Raw genomic sequence first — 21,784 nt, 5'->3', positions numbered from 1 at the left:
AAAATACAAGGAAAACTCTTACAGAGATTAATATACTGAAGGAGGCCAGGGCTTTGTGTCAATGTTTTTTTCATGCCTTCATCTTTTTCCATTCAACCTGGACTCACTGAAGTTACTCCTCATTTTGTACAGTCATGAGTAATCCCCTGCACATTGTACAAAACAGATAATGACTAAGAGGTCTTCACCCAGTAAAGTTTTGTAATAAAAGTTTTTAAAATAATAATTTTCCTTAATACCAAATTAAGGAACCCACATGACATTAATGCTACCCTGTAAGGTACAACACAGTGATTGCTCACTGTCTTGTCCCATTTTTACTCGGCACAAGGAAACTGGCTCTGGTCACCCTGCAATTCTTTCTGTGTCCACTGCTCACCCTCTATAGCAAACCCATAAGTCTACCTAGGGATCGAGCCAATTTTTGTTATTCTAAGATAAATACTGTGCTAGACACGCATCTCAAAGTGCTGCTGAGCTCTACGCACAGCTGCCATCCTCTTCCACAGATGCTTATTTGAGTACAGATACCATGCTTGCTCTTCTCTGGCACGTCCATTTATCAACTCTCCACAAAAAAAATGAATATGCGCTTAGACTTCACATGCCTCAAAACGTTTTTGTTTGTTTGTTTGTTCTTAGTTTTGTTACTCTAATCATATTCTCCTTTCTCCTAGAGCTATCCACTTACTTGCTGGTCCAACAAGCAGACATGCTTGTGGCAGAAAGCTGAATCCACTGAAGTCTGAGGGAACTTCAAGCACGTTACGGATTTTCTAAACCGATACCACAGCATTGCTGGACTAGTTACGAGCTTTTACCCACTGCTAATAAGCTCTCTCAAGCAGATGGAAAAGTAGTTCTCAGTCTCTCTCTACCTTGGCTATGTCTTCGGAGTCCTGTATTTACACGGCACAGACTGACTCATCTTTCTGTTGCTCTTAAAGCGCACAGCAATAAAATTCGGTGGCGTGCTCACACCTCTGCGCGTGTCACGCAAGCTACCTCCAGATTTTATCAGCGGTGGGACAATAATCGTTTTGTCTCCTTACTGGATCCAGCGCTGTAACCTAACAAATTAATTCAGAAACAAAACGCGAACGCTCTGCAGTTTTCTTTCAACAGAGATGATGAAAAAGCTTCCCTGGTTTTCTAAGATGCATTCAGCATCAACAAGGATCCAGGATGCTACGTGCCTTAATCCCCTCATCGCCTCCCTTACCGCAAGGCACTTTCTCCAGCCTCACCAAGGCACTCACGCTCTGTCCAGGCTCGGGACTCCAGGGTCATCTCCGCTGCCTGTCACTCCGACGCCCTCCTTTTCTCGGAATTGCCCCATTAGGTGCTCGCTGACTGCGGCGTCATACACAGATACCCTCTTCACCTCCAAAGCCCTTCTCACGCTGCCCCTCTCCTACCCGTCACCTCTTGCTGTGCAGTCACTGCCACCTCCAGCCAGCCCCTGACACTGGACTCCGTGACCAAAAAAAAAGCACCTCTGTTCCTTCTCCTGTGATGCCCCTTACAGACCTCACACTAATTCCCTGCAACATCACGGAGACGTCTCATTTCTCACTCTACTCTTCAATCTCTGTTAGCACTGACAGTTACAATTCTACTTTTCCTTCTACAGGATTTAATTTAATTGCACTAGTAAAGAAAAACCCCGTTAAATTACAAAAGTATTATCTTTCACTAAGTCATTACGAGCATCGGGAGCCCACAGTTCCTCAAAGCTCCTTGCTGTTAAGCTCTTCTTAGGAACAATAACTGCAGATTTCGGACAACACCAAACTAGTCGCTCTGCCTTCACAGCCTGATTACCATCTTCACATTTTTGTGAACAAATCTGGCAACCAAGGTTGCCTGTCAGTAACTTCCTTCCACTTGTTTTGTGCAGGCATCTGGAATGTGATTTCATTTATTTATTTACTCCAAGCCAAAGGCATTACATTTTCTTCCTACCTTGACCTCCACCACTAACAGATACAAGTCTTAAAACTCTAGCAAGAAATGGTGAGGCTTAATACATCAACCTTACTATTTTTAAATACAATTCTTTCCAAATATCCCCAAACAAAATCTGAATTCAGAGCACAACTAAGAGTTAATTCTAGAAGTAGGATTTATTTCAGCAGCAGTCACAGGGCCCCTGTTTTGAAGTTTAAGCAGCAAACACGGCTACTCCCATCCATTATCTTTCAAAAGGGTCAACCAAATTAGAAGGACAATGCCAGGACATTCATCTGCTTCTGAAAAGCACGCATATCTTTCATAAGCACTCTTCAAGAGGCTGATAGATGAGAATGTCTTGATGCACACAAGGAAAATTTGCATTTATTAGTCCTATATTTCTCCGCCCTGCCTTCCAATACCTGGACACGCAAAGAAGGACGTGAAAGCCATTACACCTGCCAACACTGCGTAAGCTATTCCTCTCTACCATGTCTCACCCCGAGCCCTCTGGGTCCCGTGAAAGCCACCATGCAGCCAAATTTTCTGCCATCTTTTTGATTCAGAGCCAGAGCTCTCCATGCGTTATACCCTGCCTCTGAACACTTGGCAGCTGCCCAGGAGAAAAATCTGCATGGCACTTCAGTAGCTTCCCTCTGTGCTTCCTCCTCTGGGGCTGGAGGACAACACAAAAGGAGGAGGAGGAGGAGGAGAAGGAGGTAGTTCTGGTGCTGGTTTCCTGCTCGCATACCCATCACTTTGTTACTGCTTCAAGTTTAAAAACACCACCACCACTTGTAAGCACTGTTCCTCAAGGAGAAGACTCGAAGCAGTCAAACCACACGTTTACATCCAACGTTTTAACTCATTCAGAAGGTATTTTTTATTGCATCTGGCACTTTACTAGATGCCACTGTTAGCTCCTTTCATATAAATTGCAAGCAAAATAGAGAAGACAAAAACATCCATTAGGTAAAAATACGTTCTACGCTGTATCTCCAAATTCATCTTTCCGAGCAACCCACATTTCTGTGGTATTTAGATGTCAGACAGCTGCAGTGATTCATACCAAGACGACCACAGGGAACTCTTCGTTTTTTTGCATGTTCATGTTTATTTCTTACTCGCTCCACTTCTGGCAGGACGATAAGGTTTGCAAGGCACTGTGAAAACAGCTCTTTTATAAGTGACCCCGAAGCAAACTCTGCGACGCGGCCGCGTTTGCTCCTGAATTAGCCTAAGCTCTACTGACAGGCGTGACTGATCACGCCGTTCTCCCGGCCCTGAACAAAGCCCGAATGTTGGCGACCCAAAGACACCATTCTGTGGGGACTCCTTTATTTGCCACACAGGATCCTCTTGTTTACCAAAACAGAAACCAATGCCCAACATTTGATTCCGTGATGACCCAAACCTATACGCCAACCTACGGCTATACGTTTTTCATGCACCGCAGTAACAGAATAGTTTCGCAGCTCAGAGTATTAGCCCGCAGAATCCCTACTGCTCTAACAAATCTTCTGACACAGCCACTTAAACCTAAGTTGTCTGATACACGAAGGCAAGAAAACAATTACCAGGAATCCTTCCTGATCCTCCTCCTGCTGGGGATTCAGACGGTCAGGTAATACAAACACGCGCATGAAAATGAACAGCTGAGCGAGGTTTCCATTCTCAATCATTTTTTACTTCTACATAACCAAAACCTAACTGATTAAAGGAAAAAAAAAAGAGAGAGATAACTAAGGATCCAAGGATTAGCAAACTACGCAGGTAAAACTGAGAAGATTTTAAAATTGTTCTCTGGTTTTGGTTAATGACAGGGATTTGACTTCAAGGTTGTTTTCCTGCCGTCCGTATCAGTGAAACTCATCTTTCTTTCCTACCTCAAGGATATTTTGTTCAATTTCAGGTATTTTCAGTCGGAATTTCAAGTATTGCGCATTAGCCAGAGAACTGACTCGGGAGAAATGGGTTTGGAAACGCACCACCCATTTCTACATAATCAGTACTTCTTTTTAGGATAGCTTTAATTTGTATCTCAAGAGTAAAATTAATGTGGCCAGACGGCTTCAGGGCCTACGCCGCTGCACAGGGCTCCCCTAGCCATAGCACCGGGGCAGCAGCTCTCAAGTTTTCATTGCTGCTAAGCTGAATACCCGAGCGTAAGAATGACTATCCCTTTGAGAGGCTTGAGATGAAGGAGGCTCGCAACGCTCATTAATCATCGCCCAAGGACGTTGCAGGGAGCAATAAGGAAAAGAACTGGGACGGTTCAAAAGATACCAAAGAGCAGCAAGCCTGCTGTCGGCTCTTCCACGCAGCGACCTACTGGCATCCACTGCACCATGCAAATTGCGATTTCCAATGGAAACCTGCCACAGGCTCTGCAAACCAAAGAAAAATGCAAGCTGCTGGACTAGGACCACCTTGGTTTCATGTTGTTGCCAGGTAGTCCTACAAATCCTTTGTAAAAGCGTGAAGGCTGAGCACGGCCTGTGCCGCACGGCCGTATTCGGAGGCGCTGGGATGACTTGGGGCAGGCAGAGATAAAGATGTGGGATCGCTGAGCACGGTCTAGCAGCCAACATCTGGCCTGAGCTCCTTTCCTTGCCTGTTAATTATAGCTATTGGAGGGGTGCGTGCCTGGTGGTCCCCCCTCGTGCCCTCCCACGTACATCCGCGTGTGCGTGCCAGAGCGCGGCCCGAACTTCACGTTCGGATACACCCCGCAGGTCATTAAAAACATACCGTGAGAGGCAACAGAATAAGGCCACGAACAGCAAGGAAAAGGTAACAACAAAAAGAAACGCGTACTAAATCACTGCGTTTCCTACCGCTGACATGAGAGAGGGGAAGGAGCCTGATCCCACCCCAGAACACCGCAACAAAAGCAGCACACGGAGTGCAATGCCCTGTTCTGCGTGTTTGTGCGGCACACAGACCCACCGGCTGGGAAAGCGCTTCCCCGGCACCTCTGGGTGTCCGTCTGGCATTTCATTAACATTACAGGCACCTATTTTTTTTTTAAATAAGAGGGCACATCAGACCGTATTCAAGTGGCAATGGTTATTCCACTCACTGAAGCTGTGGGAGAAAGTTAGAGCCCCCCTTCCATTTATTTTTTATTATTTTTTGGTATTTGCATGTACCGCCGGCCCCAAGCCGGCTCAGCGCGCATCTCCAGGCAGGCGCCCCGCTGACAGCCTTCACCAGCCGGTGACACGCCGTGCAACATCCACGTCCCAGCTGCCGGGGGACCATTAACCCCACTTGGTGAATTCACCACAGCGCTCTGCTCCACACCGCCTGAAAACCCCCAAATTCCTGCCTTCCCAGGAAATTCAGCGACGCTGGATCCGGCTAGCCTGACGGCGGGGAACGCCATCGATGCGCGATGACCGGCCTCATCCCTGTGCCAGCTGGGTTTAGGTTGAAAAACCCCTAAACCCCCAAACCCGGATAAACCCCCCCAAATCCCACATCCCCCCTTACACAGCCTATCCCGGCCGAGCCGTGCCCGGCTTCCCAGGGTCCGGGTCCCGCGGACAAAGGCGGTGTAGGGGGGGCTTTTGGGGGGGCTCGCCCCTCACCTGCGGCGCTGTGGGGCGGCCGCCGGGGCTCGCCCCGCTCCATGCTGACGGCGCCGTCCCTCCAGACGCGGAGGTGCGCGGCCGCCCCCGGCCTGCCCGCGGGGGTCTCTCCGCGGCGGGCGCGGGCCCGCAGCCACCCGCAGCACTGGTAGCACACGGCCCACGCCTGCTCCTCGTTGATGGGCTGGTTGTACAGCCGCAGGATCTCCTCCAGCGACAGCGCCTCCGGTTGCCCTCCTCCTCCTCCTCCTCCTGGTTCTCCTCCGCCGCCGTCCTCATCGTCGGCGGCGGCAGCGGGGCGGGAGGCGCCGGGCTGCGGCTCTGCGCCGCGCTCCCCCGGCAGCGCCATGCCCTGCCTCGGCTCAGCGCCCAACGCTGCTGCTGCGGCTGCTCCTTGTGCTGCTGCTGCTGCTCCTCCTTGTGCTGCTGCTGCTGCTGCTCCTTGTGCTGCTGCTGCTGCTCCCTGCGCTCATCCTCCCCGCCCCGCCAGTGCCGCCAGGCCGCCGGACAGCCCGGCCCAGGCAGGCGGGCGGGCAGCGGGCGGCCGGCGGGAGGAGCGGCCCCGGCGCTGCCGCCGCCGCGGGGGGAACGGCTCCGAGCCGCGCAATGGCGGCCCCCGGCGCCCCGCCGCCGCAGCGCCCCCTGCCGCCCCCCGCCCCGGGACCCCGAGCGCGCGGCAGCGCCCGCAGTGCCCCCTGCTGCACGAGGGGGCTCCCCTTCGGCGGTTCGCCTTCAACCGCAGGGAGCGGGGACTTCCCCCCCTCGCGTGGTTTTAGCCGAGGCCTTTAATTCAGCCGTACCCAGCGTGCGCCGACCCAGCCCTTTGAATTATATTGGATACAAGGAGATCGATGCAGCGAGCGTACTGCCTGAAGTTTTAACTGTGGAAGCAATTCAATAGTTTCAATTTATTTAGCCTCAAAAGAGATGGCTACAGTTGTCATGGTAAAAAGCGCAAGAGGCAGGGCCTGGGTGCCATTTCTCACAGCATGAGGACTGACAGATGCTCAGCAAAATCACCAGCATGTTTAAGACAACCGAAACCACACGTGGGTAAGTACAGGTGAGAGTATCAGGCTCTGACAAAATCATGGAGGGTTATTACATAGAACAACTACTACCGCAGAAGCGAGCTAAGTTTGAGTGTCAGAAACAGGAGAGTTGTTACAGAAATGAGCCTCTGCAGGTTTTTTTTCCTCACCTATCATCCATGACATGTTATTGTCAGGGAAAAGGCACGAGGTTGGACAGACTTTATCTAAGCCAGCACAGTTATTTATGTTTTGGTGTTCAAATCTTAATTTTGAAGGTAAAAAGAAAAAAATCTATAAATTATTACATTCATAGATTATAAACATTACCTATACCCAACTGAACTGTCTGTAGAAGCTCAACATTGACACTAGTGCTAGCTCCAAGATAGGCAGAAATAAATTTCCGCTGTGGAAAGGAAACATACAACATTCCTGTAAGTATTAAAGGTGCTTTTATTAAAATAAACTCTCTTTATAAATACAATTATCATCGTGTATACAATTTCACACAATGCAGTATTCAAAATTGATGGCATCTATATAAAATACAATATTAGTTTAATTGCATAATTTGATATGCCGATACATTATTTTGCAGATCCAAAGAGGCATGCATGATTTTGTTTTTCAAAGGACAGAGCGGTATTTACAAGCAAACATGATCCAAACAGCACATGCAGATTCAGGGTATGTAAACACTCGTACACGAACTGCAAGTCGCACTTGGTCACCCCTGCAACAGATTATTTCTTCACAGAAAGGAGACCTGCGACAAAGAAGGAAAAACAAGAGTAACAAATATCACTAAGCTATTATTAAAATTTTCAGTTATACAGGTGCAATTATTTGAAACATGATTAACAAATAACAAGCGTCCCAAGTCTGTCAACACAAATAATATTGTTTTATAGCGGAAGGGCTGTTGCCTCGAAGGAGAACAAGACCACTGCTGATCACTTAGCAAGTGCAGAGAAATTAAATGCAGGGAGTGAAAACAACACACTCATTCTTTAATTTAATCCATCAGAAGTCTATCATCACTGAACTCATCCATTTAACACAAGAGCTCTGTACCCCATGCCCGATTGATTACGTGCATCATACATTCTTTATTCTTCCAGTTCTTATTAAAGGAAGTTGATTTCCTTTAAACTTAAGTCAGTATCAAAACAAACAAAAAAACCTGCAATTCATAATTATGTATTTCTACTTGGTTTTAACATATACGTTGTTATTTATACTTAGTCTTACCGAAGACACGTGGCAAATGCTCTCCTGGCATTTCTGTATACAAAATGGATAGGAAACCCTTTAAATGTGTGACCATCGGGTACTGCTCTTCGTACAGCATCTTGAAACTCTTCGTTTCCAGCAGAAATGCTCGTGGTACGTTCGAGCTCGTAGGCTGCTAACGCTGGTGACAACAGGTAGGATAGATGGTCATCCCAAACAGTAGAAAGGCCAAGATCCTGCGAGGCAAGTCACAACATGATGACAACCATGCAGAATGAATTTAAGGATATTAATCACCTTACGTAATGTACAGATTCAAATAAATTCGTGACCAATCTTTAACTTGCAGTTCATGGAAGTGAATCCATAAAGCAGTAAGGTGTAGGTACTGATTCACACACCAAACCAGAAGAATCAAACGCCACCAACAAAATATCAAACACTTATCGAGAAATTAAGTCAGACTCAACTAAAACAAAACCAGCAGAGTTGAAACTATGTTTTAGCTACAGTATATTTGGAAGAAATTTAAGACTACAGTGCTGGTGTATAAGATAGGCAACAGAAATAAGGGAAAGATCAACAAAGATTCACCTCACGTTTTCCTAACGTCTCCTGGAAATTCACTTCAAAAAAACAACGCACAAGTTCCCAAAACACAGATATGTATGCATGTGCACTTTCCTCCTACTATCCAACAAATGCAAATAAGTAGAAAAATCTACCATTTAAGTGTTCAACACTGCACGAGATTCATTCTCTGAGAATTACTTGCAACCCTCAGGTTGAGCATTATGTGGTAACAGATTAAAAAGCAAAGATTGCTAACATTGAAAAAAAAAAAAAACCATCATCTATCAGGAATTTAAAATACCATCTCCTTCATATCCAGCACAGGAAGAGTAATTTCTGGTATATTACGTCACGTAGAAATCTTGATAAAGGACAAAACTAACTTCTAAAAATACCTGCTAATTTTGTAAAGCACTCAGAGTAAGACTGAAAACTGAAAGCCTGCTTTTATCTATGGAAGAGATATACGTATAAAATTAAAAAATTAAAAATGTGATGGATACTTCAGCCCACTGACAAACAGGATTTTTATCTTCTTGGCTCTTTTATAAACCACTCATAAGTAGTCTGCAGATGCCAGTAAGCCAAAAATCACAGACCAGGAAAGAGAGGGAAAGGCAGGGTGGGGGGAATAAGCCCACAAAACTGCAGCACTGCCACTGCAAACAGTTAGTACGATGTCTGAACTAGCCAAGTACAGTCATCCCAGATGTTTTTCAGTTATTTTAATTTTCACATCTTGCATTTCTGCAACAGGTGATGGAAAATGCATTGCAAAGGCACAACTATGCAAACTAACAAACAGCTATGCAAAACAAGCACACAACAAAAACATGCACCTTTACTACCTCAGCAGATCAGTGACAGTTTTTAAACAAGATTACCTTCCTGTGTTCCGAGACCAGTAATCTCAGCTGCAATTCTATCTCGTTGCTTGTTACTGCAGCATCTATTGCAGAAGCACACAGAGGAGGAAAAGGGGGAACTGAAGACGCTGCTCCAGGAGAACACACAGATTTTATTGCTTCTCCACTCATGGGCTTCCATTTAGACTCGTCGTGCAGGTCAAACACGCAGACTTCCACAGCATCAGTGGGCTGACAATTTCCGAAGAACGTCTGATGGTTGAAGACGCAACCTATTGTGCGATAGGGATACAAGGGCTTGGGTTGTTCAACTAGCGGAGGGTCGTCAGGGTTGATAGGCCTGTGGATATACCTGATCAAAAACATTCAGTTTTTTTATTAATGCACCTTATTTCACGTTTTTATTAATGCACCTTATTTCATGTCAAGGTAAAAATATGTAGATGAGACAGAAATAAGTCATTTCTCCTTTTTAAAATATAACTCAAGTTTGTTAATAAAATTTCCTCCCCAAAATAGCATTCAAATCAAGAATAATAATTTATTCTAATAATTAATTCTAATACAGAAAAGTAATTACACGTTTTTGGAGGCGTAGCATACAATGCAATAATACATTACTTTTCCTCTTTATATGTAGGAAAATAAGCTGATTAATCAAGCAGATACTGAATAACAATTAAATTTTGCAACTATAAAAACATGCCCATACAGCTTCCACACTGCTGCTAATCATAACATACATAATCACTGGCAAAACATAACTGCTTATTTTCAACACTGGTTATGAACCAGCTCCTTTCACAAAGCCAAAAGTTTTACATTCAAGTCTGTGGTCCCACTGTACTTCTAACAACGCAACTTCAAGCTATATATTGCAAAAATTATGTTTCCAAAGGTATCTCTTGTTTCAAACAGCACTAAGAAGTATAATGGCATGGATTATAGTGCTGAGTGTCATCTGTAAACAGGAAGTTCTTATCATTGAAGTTCTGAGCTTTTTTTTTTTTTTTTCAAATTTTGATATAAAAATTGGGACTGAGTACCACTCCATGCCCTTGAGCAACAGGGCATGCAGAATGACAAAAAGGGAAAGAATTTTTAATAAACGGGTACCAGAAGCTTTAGAATACAGAACAACAATGTGCCCTTCTAAAATGACTCAAGTGAGAATTTCAGAGATTTCTTGCACAGAGATTTCTGCAGGGGAACAAAGTAGTGCAACACTAATTTCACAAATGAACTAAGATTAAAAAAAACCACATAGGGGCTCCTAATCAATCATATCAGATTTCATCTCCTTCTTCATAAATGAAGACAATCAGCTGCCCTAAGACACAAAACAGCTGAACTACTGAAAAGTATATTACAAACTGATGAAATACTTCACCTCACACTGAACCAGTTACTCTTCAAACAGCAGCAGAACGCAGAACACAAATTTGAAGACAAAAGCCTCCTAGACACTCACATACTTAGTTACATGACAGGATGTAGAGACTAAAAAAATAAATAAATCCAAAGAACTACACAGATCTCAATACACCTTGTTCAGTTTTCTTACATTCTCTTAACTCACCTGTGCCCCGTTAAGCTCTCCCAAAAGGTAATCGTTCCGTCGGTTCCACAAGTCATTACCCAAGTGTGGGGGACTCCTTTTGCTTTTGTTCCCACGCACACAAAGGCTTCCAATCCATATCCAAGAAGAAGGCTGCACAGAAGGTTAGCATGATCTTCACAGTCACCCTAGACAGTAAGCATTTGTAAGTTGGCTTGAGTATCAGGCACAGCTAAAACTATTAAAGAAAGAAAACCAATTATATTTCTCCAACTGTTATTTAGGAAGTCACGTTTCCCTCCTATTTACGTAAAACATGTATCAAAAAGTCAGGATTTTATTTTATTTTTTTTTTTTAAAAAAAGGTACTTTTAGGCACAAAGTAAAGCAAGTTGTATGCTGTGCTTTCGATACTCTGCAAAATCACTACACAGCATGTTAAAGCTAGAAATAACATCTACAATTTCAATACCTTCCTCATTCTTTTAGGCAAGAGAAGCAAAGATGGCCAAAATCATGAACTAGTTTAATTCTGCTAACTGTATAATGGGAAAACTAACCAGTACAAACTATACTGAAATCTCCAGGCTAATTTTACAAAAAATCTTGTTATCCCATACCAGTAGTTGGTTAGCTTCTTTGATAACTAAAGAATTCTTTCTTGTGGTAAAGTTTTAGCTTTCTGTAACAGAATAAATCATTTTAAGTAGTTTCACTGCAACTATTTTTATTTTAGATTCAAGTACAGTGTATGACTAACACTGGAAAACATCTCTTACAAGGATACCTTCAAGTAAAACAAAACCAGAACCTCTTAGTTTTGTCTTCACAGACCAATGTTCTAATTAAAAGCAAAAATGTATATAAAGCAAATACCCAAGACAGTATCAGAAATTATACAGTATTTTCATAGTTAGGAAATATGGTCACTGAATAAAATATAGATCTACTGTAATTTTACTTTACTTTTTTAATTTAAGATCTCCCACAGACGTGACTATAGAAAAGCTGAAAGTCACTTCAGCTGCATTTCCTTCCAACCAGAATTTTTCTTCATAAATTTATTGCTACCAATTTTAAATGTCTAATATTTTTTCCTCTTATGTTCTTCACAACTGTTAGCTGTAAAAGAAAGATTCCTCATGCAACAAAGCCTTTATAACACAAAGCACAGCATTCATTACATAAATAGCACAATCTTCCCCTATCATAATGTACAAAGCAAATATCCGAATAAGTAGATTTAAACCAAGTTTTTGTTGAACCTGCGTTAATTTAATAATGTGTCATGGTTTTGGCTGGGATAGAGTTAATTTTGTTCGTAGAGGCTCACACAACGCTGTGTTTTGTATTTTTGATGAAAACAGTGGTGATAACACAGGGATGTTTCAGCTGCTGCAGAGCAGTGCTTGCACAGAGCCAAGGACCTTCCTGCTTGTCATGTCCTGCCAGCGACCAGGCTGGGGGTGCACCAGGAGCTGGGGGGGACACAGCCAGGACGGCTGGCCCAGGGGACGTCCCACACCGTGTGGGGCCATGCTCAGCAGTAACAGCTGGGGTAAAGGAGGAGGAAGGGGAGGACACCGGGACTGATGGCGTTTGTCTTCCCAAGAAATCATTATGCGTGACGAGCCCTGCTTGGCTGGGAGTGGCTGAACACCTGCCTGCCGGTGGGAAGCAGTGAACAAACTCCATGCTCTGCTTTGCTTGTGCATGCAGCATTTGCTTTACTTATTAAACTGCCTTTACCTTGACCCACGAGTTCTTTCTTACCTTTCCAATTCTCTCTCCTATCCCACCCAGGGAGAGTGGGTGAGAAGCTGTGTGCTGCTTAGCTCACTACCAGGGTTAAAACACAATATAACGCCACACTGTTTTTCGTAAGAAGAGTGATAACGGTCCACCTGGTGTCTCAGGAGCTAAATTCTGCTATTTTCTGCAGAGCTTTCCACTACACTGCCTTGGAGAAAACCCTTTCTCTGTACCTCCAAGCACAACAGTCCTCAAACTCAAAAGTCACTATCATCACTTTCATCTGAAAGCCAGCGGGTAGCTCAGAGCTTGCCTTTACATGGCCGGTACCTATGTGTGATACAGTATTTTAGTCATAGGATGGTTTGGGTAGGAAGGGACCTTAAAGATCACCTGCTTCCAGCCCCCCTGCCATGGGCAGGGACACCTCCCAACAGAGCAGGTTGCTCAAAGCCCCAGCCAGCCTGGCCTTGAGCACCTCCAGGGATGGGGCATCCACAGCTTCTCTGGGCAGCCTGTGCCAGGGCCTCACCACCCTCTGAGGGAAGAATTTCTTTCTTATATCTCATCTAAAGCTATACTCAGAGACAATAGCTAGTGCCTTTTCTGCGTGGTCTTTGAGACTGGTCTAAAAAATGAGGTATAGCTCCTGCTGCCAAGAACAGCGGATCTTTTTAATTATAAATACATCAGTGAGACAGTTTTTGAATGCAGAAGTTTCTCAGTAGCAATGAAAAGCAGCAATCACTCGAAAGAGCTATTAAAAGGGAGCCGTATTGCTTGTATTAATACATGAGAATTATAATCCAGAATGAGTCACAATTTATTTCATTTATGAGTCATGTGATACAAACATTGGACTAGGCAGAAACTTAGTGAAAAACCTTGTCTTGCAAAAACTGAATACAAAGACTTACCGTCAATATGTTTTAGCACTTATATATACAAAACGTGTTTTTCAAAACAGACTTTTCCAATAATTCTAGGCTAATCCAGGAAGCAAAATAGTGGCCTACACACTAGCATCAATTCACTGCATAACCATATAGGATCTTAGAGCCAATGTAGCAATCTCATTGTCCAACAGACTCGAAAAATGTATTGGGAAATGGACCCCAACAATAGCAGTAGAGAAAGCAAGCCTGTTCCAGAGCCTGCTCATCTACTACTTAACACCTGTGTCTCTTTAAAGATATCTTAAATAAGCTATTTGCAACTGGGGATTCTCTGAAATGGATCGAATCCACCTTTCACAGCCTGTTTTAAATGACTAACCTCAGTCAGAGCATACCAATGACAAGGTGTCATACATGGCCTATTTGCACATACCTTGTTTCTACAGATGAAAGCAAGAAGGGTGCACCACTGTTCCTGTTTGCCACCACCTCCTCCAATGACAGGAGCTCTTTCATAACCCAGGACACTGACAAACCTTGCTGCTTGCCTAGGTGTGTCTAGCAGGCGGCCTGCTCGAAGCGGTCTGATATACGAACACACTGGACGGTTTACTCCATTTTCATCCTTAACATATAAAAACAAACAGCACTGTCAAAACTTCCTGAAGTGCCTCCTGTTTCTCTTCACGGAAGTGACACCTCCCATTCTGGCTGTACCAGGTGTGTTCAGTAGCAGCATCACCTTCCAAACAAGGGTGTGGTGTTCCCAGCCCCACCAGCGGCTGTGAGCCCCCACCCAGTCGCTCCCTCATTCCCCTGCAGCAGGGCTGGGGAAGAGAAGGGGAAGGGTGCAAGCAAGAAAAACTCATGGGGGAATAATAGAAGAGAGGGGAGGGGTGCAAGTGATGTAAATATAAAGTACAGTTACTTGCCAGCAATGCAAATATCACAAGAGATAGATCTTAGACTGTTTTTTCTGCCATGGAATTTATTCTCTCCCAAATAATTGTAATTCAAAAATAATGAGACAGAAAAATTCTTCTAGAATTAAGACACGAGACCATTAATGAAATTAGTTCAGAGACACATTACAGCTAGATTTTTCTACTGGCTCTGTCACTGGTAGGATATTCTAGACAGGGAAGAAGAACAGTTCGTGCTGTATCTGCTGTCAATTTTCACATTGTCACCAAGCAAAAAAAAAAAAAGCACGTAATACATGCTTCTGCATTACACGTAAAAAGTGGGTAATAACTGAGTTATCACACAATTCTGTGAATCTCATTTGTGTTCCCACTGTTACTTGAAGACTGGCTGGTCATCAGTCTGCTGGTAAGAGGAGGTGATTGCCCTCCCCATTTCTTTCTCTCTTTCATTTATTGTCTTTACTGACTTAAAGACTTACTGTCTTTATTGTCTTAAGCCTTTGACATTTGTGGTTATTCAGGAAAAGACTAAAGAGGCTTTATTACCTCCTGCATCAGGGTGCCTGGAGGACCCTTTCTTTCTGCATCATGGTACTAAGCTTCCGTAAACACACACAAGTTTAATCCTTACAAATTTCATTTTCAGCATGCTAAACCACATGTAGCCCTGACTGGAACATAACCACATCATAAGTCTATACAGATTCTACATACATACACTTTAAAAATGTAAGAATAAAGAGATAATGAACAGGTAAGCATATTTGCAAAATTTACAAACCTGTGCAAAAATCTTTACTAGCCTCGTGTTGTGTGTAGGCCTAATCTGAAGGTATTCTCTCCACCACTGTTTAGCATATACAAGAAACAATCGTTCTTTTTCTGCTGTCTTCTGACGTTCCAAAGTAAACTGCAGGTAAGAAAATAACCATAACAAAACGACACACATACTAATTCCAAACAAGAACAAAAATGTAATCAATAAGTGTATTAACACCAAATCCTGTCTTATGTAAAATACAGCTTAATATTTACATTGCATGCCACACCAATGCAAAAGAATAGTATTTTTAAATGAAAATCCAATGAGTGAAAACCTCAATTTACATTTCTTGTTTGTAGGCTCAAGCTTGACTGAAGTAGTGTTCATCTTCAGTGATACATGTCTGTACAGAAGGATTACTCAGCTTGTGAAGCGTGGAATAGTATCTGCATGCGCCTTCAGGCCACCATTTACTGGCTTTTCAAGCAGAATAGCTGACTGTGGAAATTATTTTTTCAAATGGAAAAAGAGAGCAAGGAAACATATACTGTCTGAAGAAACTTAAGTATTTCATCCTCATTTCTCTTCTTGAAGCCTTGATACAGATAATTAGAAAACTATATTTCAAATAAAGTAATGATCAGTATAAAGAAAATAGTTTTAAAAAGGCAATTATATTTAAATTGAGTGGAAAAAAATTACTATTGAACATTCAAAAACCCACAGTCCCCAGCACCCACGAGTAATTTTATACTGAGCTTTTTGCCCCCCCCCTAAAAGAATAGGTCAGCCCTCCCAAAAATTACTTACTTGAGTATTAGTTATTTCTGGAGACAGCGTCTTACTAAGTTGAGGATACATTTCAAGTCTGATGTTCAAAACACCAACAGAAACCTTTGATTCTGTACCTTCGAACCAAAATACATTTCAATCAGTCCTTTCAAATTCCTTTTACTCAGACACATCAGTGAGGCAGGAACAAATAACTGTTTTAATTATATAATCACAAAAACAACTAAACTTATTTAAATACACAAAACATAAGCATCTTCTTTCATAGCTTAAACTCAAATAAGACTGAAAGAAAGGGTTACATGGCCAAAGAAGCAGACACCTAGATCCGAGATAATTATCCGTGGCTCTCTTTGCAGCCAGTATCGGGACATACAGTGTGGTGAATGGTGTTCTCGAAGTGTCTAGAATAAAGCATCTATTCTGAGGCATCTAAAATTGATTAGAAGAGCCACACTGTAAGAGTGCCTACTCCTACTGACAACACAGGTAGCTCAAATTTAAGTAGTTAGAATAGGGTTAATTTAATTTCACTCAAGATACGGTTTATTATGAAGGAGCCAGAATGCCATACAAATAATCATGTTTAAAATATTAATAATGCATAATGCTTAAAGTTTTGGACTCCGTAACAGCGAGAAGAAATAAATTACAAGAGAGATATAGGATTAGATGCACTATGAGCAACAGAAACCTCATCCAGTGGTTTGTCTATTTATCTGAGTTGCCAGCATGGTTTGATGTTCTTGATGAATTTTATACGATGACTAGACTTTAGAAGAGGATAAAAAGCACTTGATTAACTGGATTTGTACTTTATTACTTAGGAAAAAAGTTAATGAGAAGTAGGTTAGAATTCCTCCCATCACCCATACAAGAAACAAACAAGTTATTTTCATACATTTCAAAGGTTATTTGTTATAAATTAAAAAACTGTCTACCTGAGAGTCTAACCAAACCCATATTGCTTAGTCAAGTTTGCATTTTCAGAATAAAATAATGCTAACAAGCATATCAATGAACATAAATAGATTTATGTTCACTGGATAAACCTGTGCACTAAATCATTCAAAAAGCAGGCAAAGGTGGTAAGAGTTAAGCATGACTTACACAGTATATCCTATTTTCAAAATATTTTGAAGATAGAGTTTCCTCTCTTGAAACTAGCAAGAGCCTAGCTTAACTAACTAGTAGAGAAACTGTGATAATGAATACTCAAATGACTCAGCTGTAACTTGACCAAGTTCTGGGATAACCTGCGTAGGAAGTCATGATACACTGAGTACTGGATTTAGCCTTTATCCATTAAGTTGTATTATCCTAAATAATTAGGATGAAACACCTGGAACAAGGAGTGGTGACAAGTGACACACAAAGATAGAGGTGTATACTGATAGCTAAGCACCTAAACAAGGCTGTTTATCCCTTCTATCAGAAAATGTCCTTCCAGCTATGCGACTACGAGGCAGCACAGCAGAGATTACTTTCTCTAGCAATTGCTAGTTTGCTAAGAACAGGACACAAGCTAGACTTTACTCTTCGGTGCATCGGCCTGACAGATTCCTGGAGATGCATTGGTTGATTTATGTTTGTTTGTTTTGATAATTTAGCCAGATTCTGCAGAAAACCCATAGTGGGAATTCCCAGACATGAGGGCCATGATTACATAGGACCTGGAACACTCATTTTTAATGTTTTCATAACACAAGAATCTGACCATTAGTCTCCTACATAAACATTTCCTAAGGATACCTTACGGTAATTTCCCAGTTGAACTAAGATTAAAGTACATCATAAATCCTGCTTTAAGCCTATAAGCAAATTTAGTACATGACATTTTAAGTCATCATTATATGACTATTATTTATTCTTACCTACACCCAGGAGCTCAACAGCAATGTTAGTTATGCCGTTCTCTGCAGCTAGGACAGATCGCCACTCCAAGAAATAGGATGCTACTAGGGTAGTCTCACCAAACGTGTCTGTTTTGATCAGAACCAAGTGCACTGGATCACATATAGATAACATGGTGGTTGCATCCACCATTTTACTTCCGTCACCTGCCATTATTAAACCAAGATAAAACAGCCAGCATATTATTACCCCAAGTCCTCCTTAAAATTAAGAGAAAGATAGGCATTTATATTTGTTAAATATATTGCATATGCATTAACATTGCATTTTAAGAAAACCTTGCATCTAGAAGCATAAACAACAATCCTATCTTAAACTCAGATTAGGATGGAGCTACAGAAAGACTACAATCAATTTAGAGAGGGGATAAAAAGATTACTATATTTGACTACCCTAATGTAAATGGTTCAGTTGTACAACAAATTAAAAATGGGATTAACATTTAAGAAAATAAAAGATATTATTCTGAAAGTACCACTAAGTAAAAGCAATTGCAAATACTCTCTTAATAACTTCATGTCTATTTACTATACATCAGTATTTAGGAAACGACTTCCTCTGTAGGTGGGCATGACCCTATGCTGTAAATCGCTTTCTGTGCAGCAGAATTAACAAAGCCTGGTTTTCCCTGAATTTGTGGTATATTCACTCCATCCCCCATGTCCAACTGCACAAACTCCAGCTTTCTCTCTCTGCTCCCTGATATTCCATGAGCCACCCTGAATTTCTATAGGATTCGGACAGCATCAACATGCTCTTCCTTTATCCCACTACCTTAAGTCTTCCCTATTTATTCCAGAAGTCTTCCCTTAACATTTAACTCCCACCATGTTCCCTGGCTACCAACAGCACAGGTAAAGCAGGCTGCAGATGACTGCCTATTGTGCAGATGTCTGCCGCCTGGTAGGCGAACTGAATGTACAATAAAGTTTTTCCTTCCATATGGTGACAAATTTACATCTCTCTTCACAGAAGGGTTGATGGTGGAAGGGACCTCTGGAGGTCATCTGGTCCAACTCCTCTGCTGAAGCAGGGCCACCTAAAGCAGGTTGCCCAGGACCACGTCCAGGAGGCTTCTGAAGTACCTCCAGGGAGATGCTGCCCCCTTCTTCACTTGTCAGCACAAAGCTTGTGAAAATCACAGCCATTTTAGCATCTCTTACCATCCTTAAGATTACTATCTCACTGTCAATTCTGGATAAAGTGACTTTTAAATGAGACCAACTTTAGAGTGGAAAAGTAGTAAGAATAGAGAAAGATCTAGAAGTGGCAAAACCTAATACAGTTATCAATTTCCCTAGGAAAACATGATTAAGAAATAGGGAAAAAAACACCAAATAATATCAAATATAATTCAGAATAACTATAAAGCCAGGGAAAGGAAAAAAAAAAACACCACAGTATCAGGTCCTTACCTAGGCTATCCTTGTGTACTTCAAGTAAAAAGCCATCATTAAAGTCTGGCTCACAGGCGCAGGGAACGGGTTTAGAACGGAAGCGCTGATTTCGGAAATGTAAACACAGAGTGAAAGTAGAACAGATTTGGCCAGGCAGAGGATCTGGTTCCTGAAGATGTTCCAGAAAAGCTTTCCCACCCAGAACCTGAAGGTAAAGATACCTTCGTGTTGGGTCAATGTTAGCTGTAAAGCGTAGCAACAAAAATAAAGAGACTACAAAAACAGGCCTTAGGAAGCATGTTAAATATCAGCTACCTAACAGGAGAATAGAAATGTGAAATTTTTTCACAAGTCCTTAGAAGAAAGTGATTTTAAAATACACAGAACCTATCTTAATGCAAAATAAGTGAAACTCTTACAAGTCAAGCTTTAAGTGACACTAATATCTGCAGCTTACGCGAACCAATATCTTTTAGATAAGCAGGAAAGACATTTATTTCTCCACAGTTTGCAGGGTTTAAATGAATCCAGTCCATATTGGATTACTAATTCCAAATTCAGTAATCATACACTTCAAATTTCTTTCTAGACTATGATCTATGATCCAAAAAAACCACAACAAAAAACAAAGAATAAACAAGTAACATACTTTTTTTCAGAACTGGTGGTTCTCTAGCAACAAAATGTGTTGATGGTTTTGAAGCAGAAGTCCTCTCCTTTTCATTCATATCCTGGAACCACAATTAAGACACTTTTAAGGTGTCAAGTAAGGCAACAGCACTCTTCCCAGTCTTCTAAAATTTAAAGAATCCTCTACTTCAAATGAACATCATTCCTTGTGTATGCTCCCTTCTAGTACGTGAGACTTAAAACTGAACAAATACTTTCAATATAGTATCATCATTACATCTACTTTAGTACACACATTATGCTGCTCTGCTCTCAAAACATCACAAACCACTAAATCCTTAGGAAGCTTTAGAAATGAATTCCAGCATCTAAAGGGGGCCTACAGGAAAGATGGAGGGAGTCTTTGTCAAGGAGCATAGGGATTGGACAAAGGTGAACAGCTTTAAGCTAAGAGAGATCTAGATAAGACATTTGGAATAAATTATTCACTCAGAGGACGCTGAGACCCTGGCACAGGCTGCCCAGAGAAGCTGTGGATGCCCCATCCCTGGAGGTGCTCAAGGCCAGGCTGGATGGGGCTTTGGGCAGCCTGCTCTGGTGGGAGGTGTCCCTGCCCATGGCAGGGGGGCTGGAATCTGGTGATCTTTAATGTTCCTTCCTACGCAAACCATTCTGTGATTCTATGATTCTAGTGAGTTATAACTTTGTCAACACACCACATCAGTGAGAAGAATAAGCAAAAATTTTATCCCTCCTCAACAGCTACTTACAGTTACAAATTTAAGTTCCTTCATAACATCATCAACAATTCCTCGTTGCCTTAAGGCTTTTATCAGATCTTCTGTGGACAACTGTTGATGCTCAGGTGCTAGCTCCTCACGTATAGTCTCAGCAAGAACTTCTCTGATCCTGCCATGGACATCCATCTGAAAGAAAATTCATGATATGCTACAACTGTAAGCCCTTTATAGCAGTTATGACTAAAGAGGCACTCTACAAGAGTGCAGGAACGTGGAAATGACTACTCCAAGAAGATTACTCCTTTTTACACACAGTTAAAAGTCTTTTAATTTAGCAGGAACTAGTCAGAGAAGTCACACACTCTCAGCGAAGCAGCTCTATGAAGTAAAAAAAAATCAAGAGCCTACCAAACCTGAGCAGGTTTGCTGCCTTTGACAGCTTCCTTAAGCATCCCTACTCGGAAAGAGCTCTGTAAACCTATTAATTAGGTCTGTAAACCTGTTAATTACAAGATGCCCGCTGTTCGCCTCTCCCAAAATTCAACACTGCGGATAATCGGGTCTTAAATTTTTAAGGGTAAAAGTGCAGCAGTATATATGCTGGAAGGGAAGGCACAGGGGCAAGACCTCTTCTCGCACGCACCTTGACGAGCTGCCGCTGGATGAGCTCCCGCAGCTCCGAGGCTCGCTCGGGGGGCAGCGACATGGCGGCGGCCGCCATGACGGGAGGGGGGCGGGGGGGGGTGAAGCCGCGCGCCAGGCCCCGCCCCCAGCCGCCCGCCAACGGTCGCGGCGCGAGGCGGGCCGTTAGCGGCCGTTACCGCCCCGCTGAGGCGGCTCGGCGCGGCTCCCTCAGCGCCCGGCCGGCATGTTCGTCCCGTGCGAGGGCGGCGGCCCCGACCTCCAGGGCTTCACGCTGCTCATGGTAAGCGCCGCCGCTGCTGCTGCTGCTGCTGCTGCTGCCCCCCCCCCGTGAGGCTCCCCCCCGGGCGCCGCTGAGGGGAACCGGCCGCGGCCCTCGGCACAGCTCCCCCCGGCACGGCTCCCCCCGGCAGGGCTCCGCGCGTTGCCTTCCGGTTCCGTCGATTCCTCCCCTCCTCAGCCTCCCCCGGGTTTTGTTCCTGACGGCCTCGGCGGTGCTTGCTGGGCTATAGTTACGTGCTC

The 21,784-nt window shown here is 43.1% G+C and overlaps 3 protein-coding genes across 14 annotated transcripts in view; 1 reads left to right on the top strand and 2 right to left on the bottom strand.

The window, feature by feature from the left end:
• Positions 1-6,152, bottom strand: part of SPIRE1 (spire type actin nucleation factor 1) — a 140,932-nt gene extending 134,780 nt beyond the window's left edge. Inside the window, exon 1 of one of the 4 annotated variants that reach the window (XM_066991192.1) lies at positions 5,547-6,152. In XM_066991192.1, the coding sequence (XP_066847293.1) occupies positions 5,547-5,895 (349 nt within the window). In that variant the 5' untranslated portion in view covers positions 5,896-6,152. The remainder of the gene's footprint in view (positions 1-5,546) is intronic. The other 3 variants (XM_066991193.1, XM_066991194.1, XM_066991195.1) reach the window with 3 other exon arrangements.
• An 863-nt stretch (positions 6,153-7,015) lies between these two features.
• On the bottom strand, positions 7,016-21,412 carry CEP76 (centrosomal protein 76). Of its 3 annotated transcripts, none has more exons than XM_013179503.3 (12): positions 21,264-21,412; positions 20,651-20,806; positions 19,900-19,981; positions 19,269-19,493; positions 17,814-17,999; positions 15,958-16,055; positions 15,166-15,294; positions 13,892-14,083; positions 10,832-10,998; positions 9,271-9,604; positions 7,832-8,049; positions 7,016-7,346 (listed from the first exon to the last, which is right to left on the bottom strand). In XM_013179503.3, exons 1-12 carry the CDS (start codon positions 21,339-21,341, stop codon positions 7,208-7,210), a joined length of 2,004 nt encoding a protein of 667 aa, XP_013034957.3. In that variant the 5' UTR covers positions 21,342-21,412; the 3' UTR covers positions 7,016-7,207. The 3 variants fall into 3 exon arrangements, with proteins under 3 accessions (XP_013034957.3, XP_013034956.3, XP_013034958.3); XM_013179502.3 differs by lacking the exon at positions 21,264-21,412 and adding an exon at positions 21,029-21,161; XM_013179504.3 differs by lacking the exon at positions 21,264-21,412 and having other exon boundaries at positions 19,900-20,001; positions 20,651-20,783.
• Positions 21,406-21,784, top strand: part of PSMG2 (proteasome assembly chaperone 2) — a 17,514-nt gene continuing 17,135 nt past the window's right edge. For all 7 annotated transcript variants that reach the window (XR_010828941.1, XR_010828942.1, XM_066991202.1 and 4 more), the window contains exon 1: positions 21,406-21,545. Coding sequence is in view for 5 of the 7 variants with exons in the window: in XM_066991202.1 (XP_066847303.1) it covers positions 21,489-21,545 (57 nt within the window). In the remaining 2 variants the exon portion in view is untranslated. The remainder of the gene's footprint in view (positions 21,546-21,784) is intronic.

Source organism: Anser cygnoides, chromosome 2 (genome assembly GCF_040182565.1).
Source record: "Anser cygnoides isolate HZ-2024a breed goose chromosome 2, Taihu_goose_T2T_genome, whole genome shotgun sequence".
Taxonomy (NCBI): domain Eukaryota; kingdom Metazoa; phylum Chordata; class Aves; order Anseriformes; family Anatidae; genus Anser; species Anser cygnoides.
This window is presented reverse-complemented; position numbering and strand designations above follow the sequence as displayed.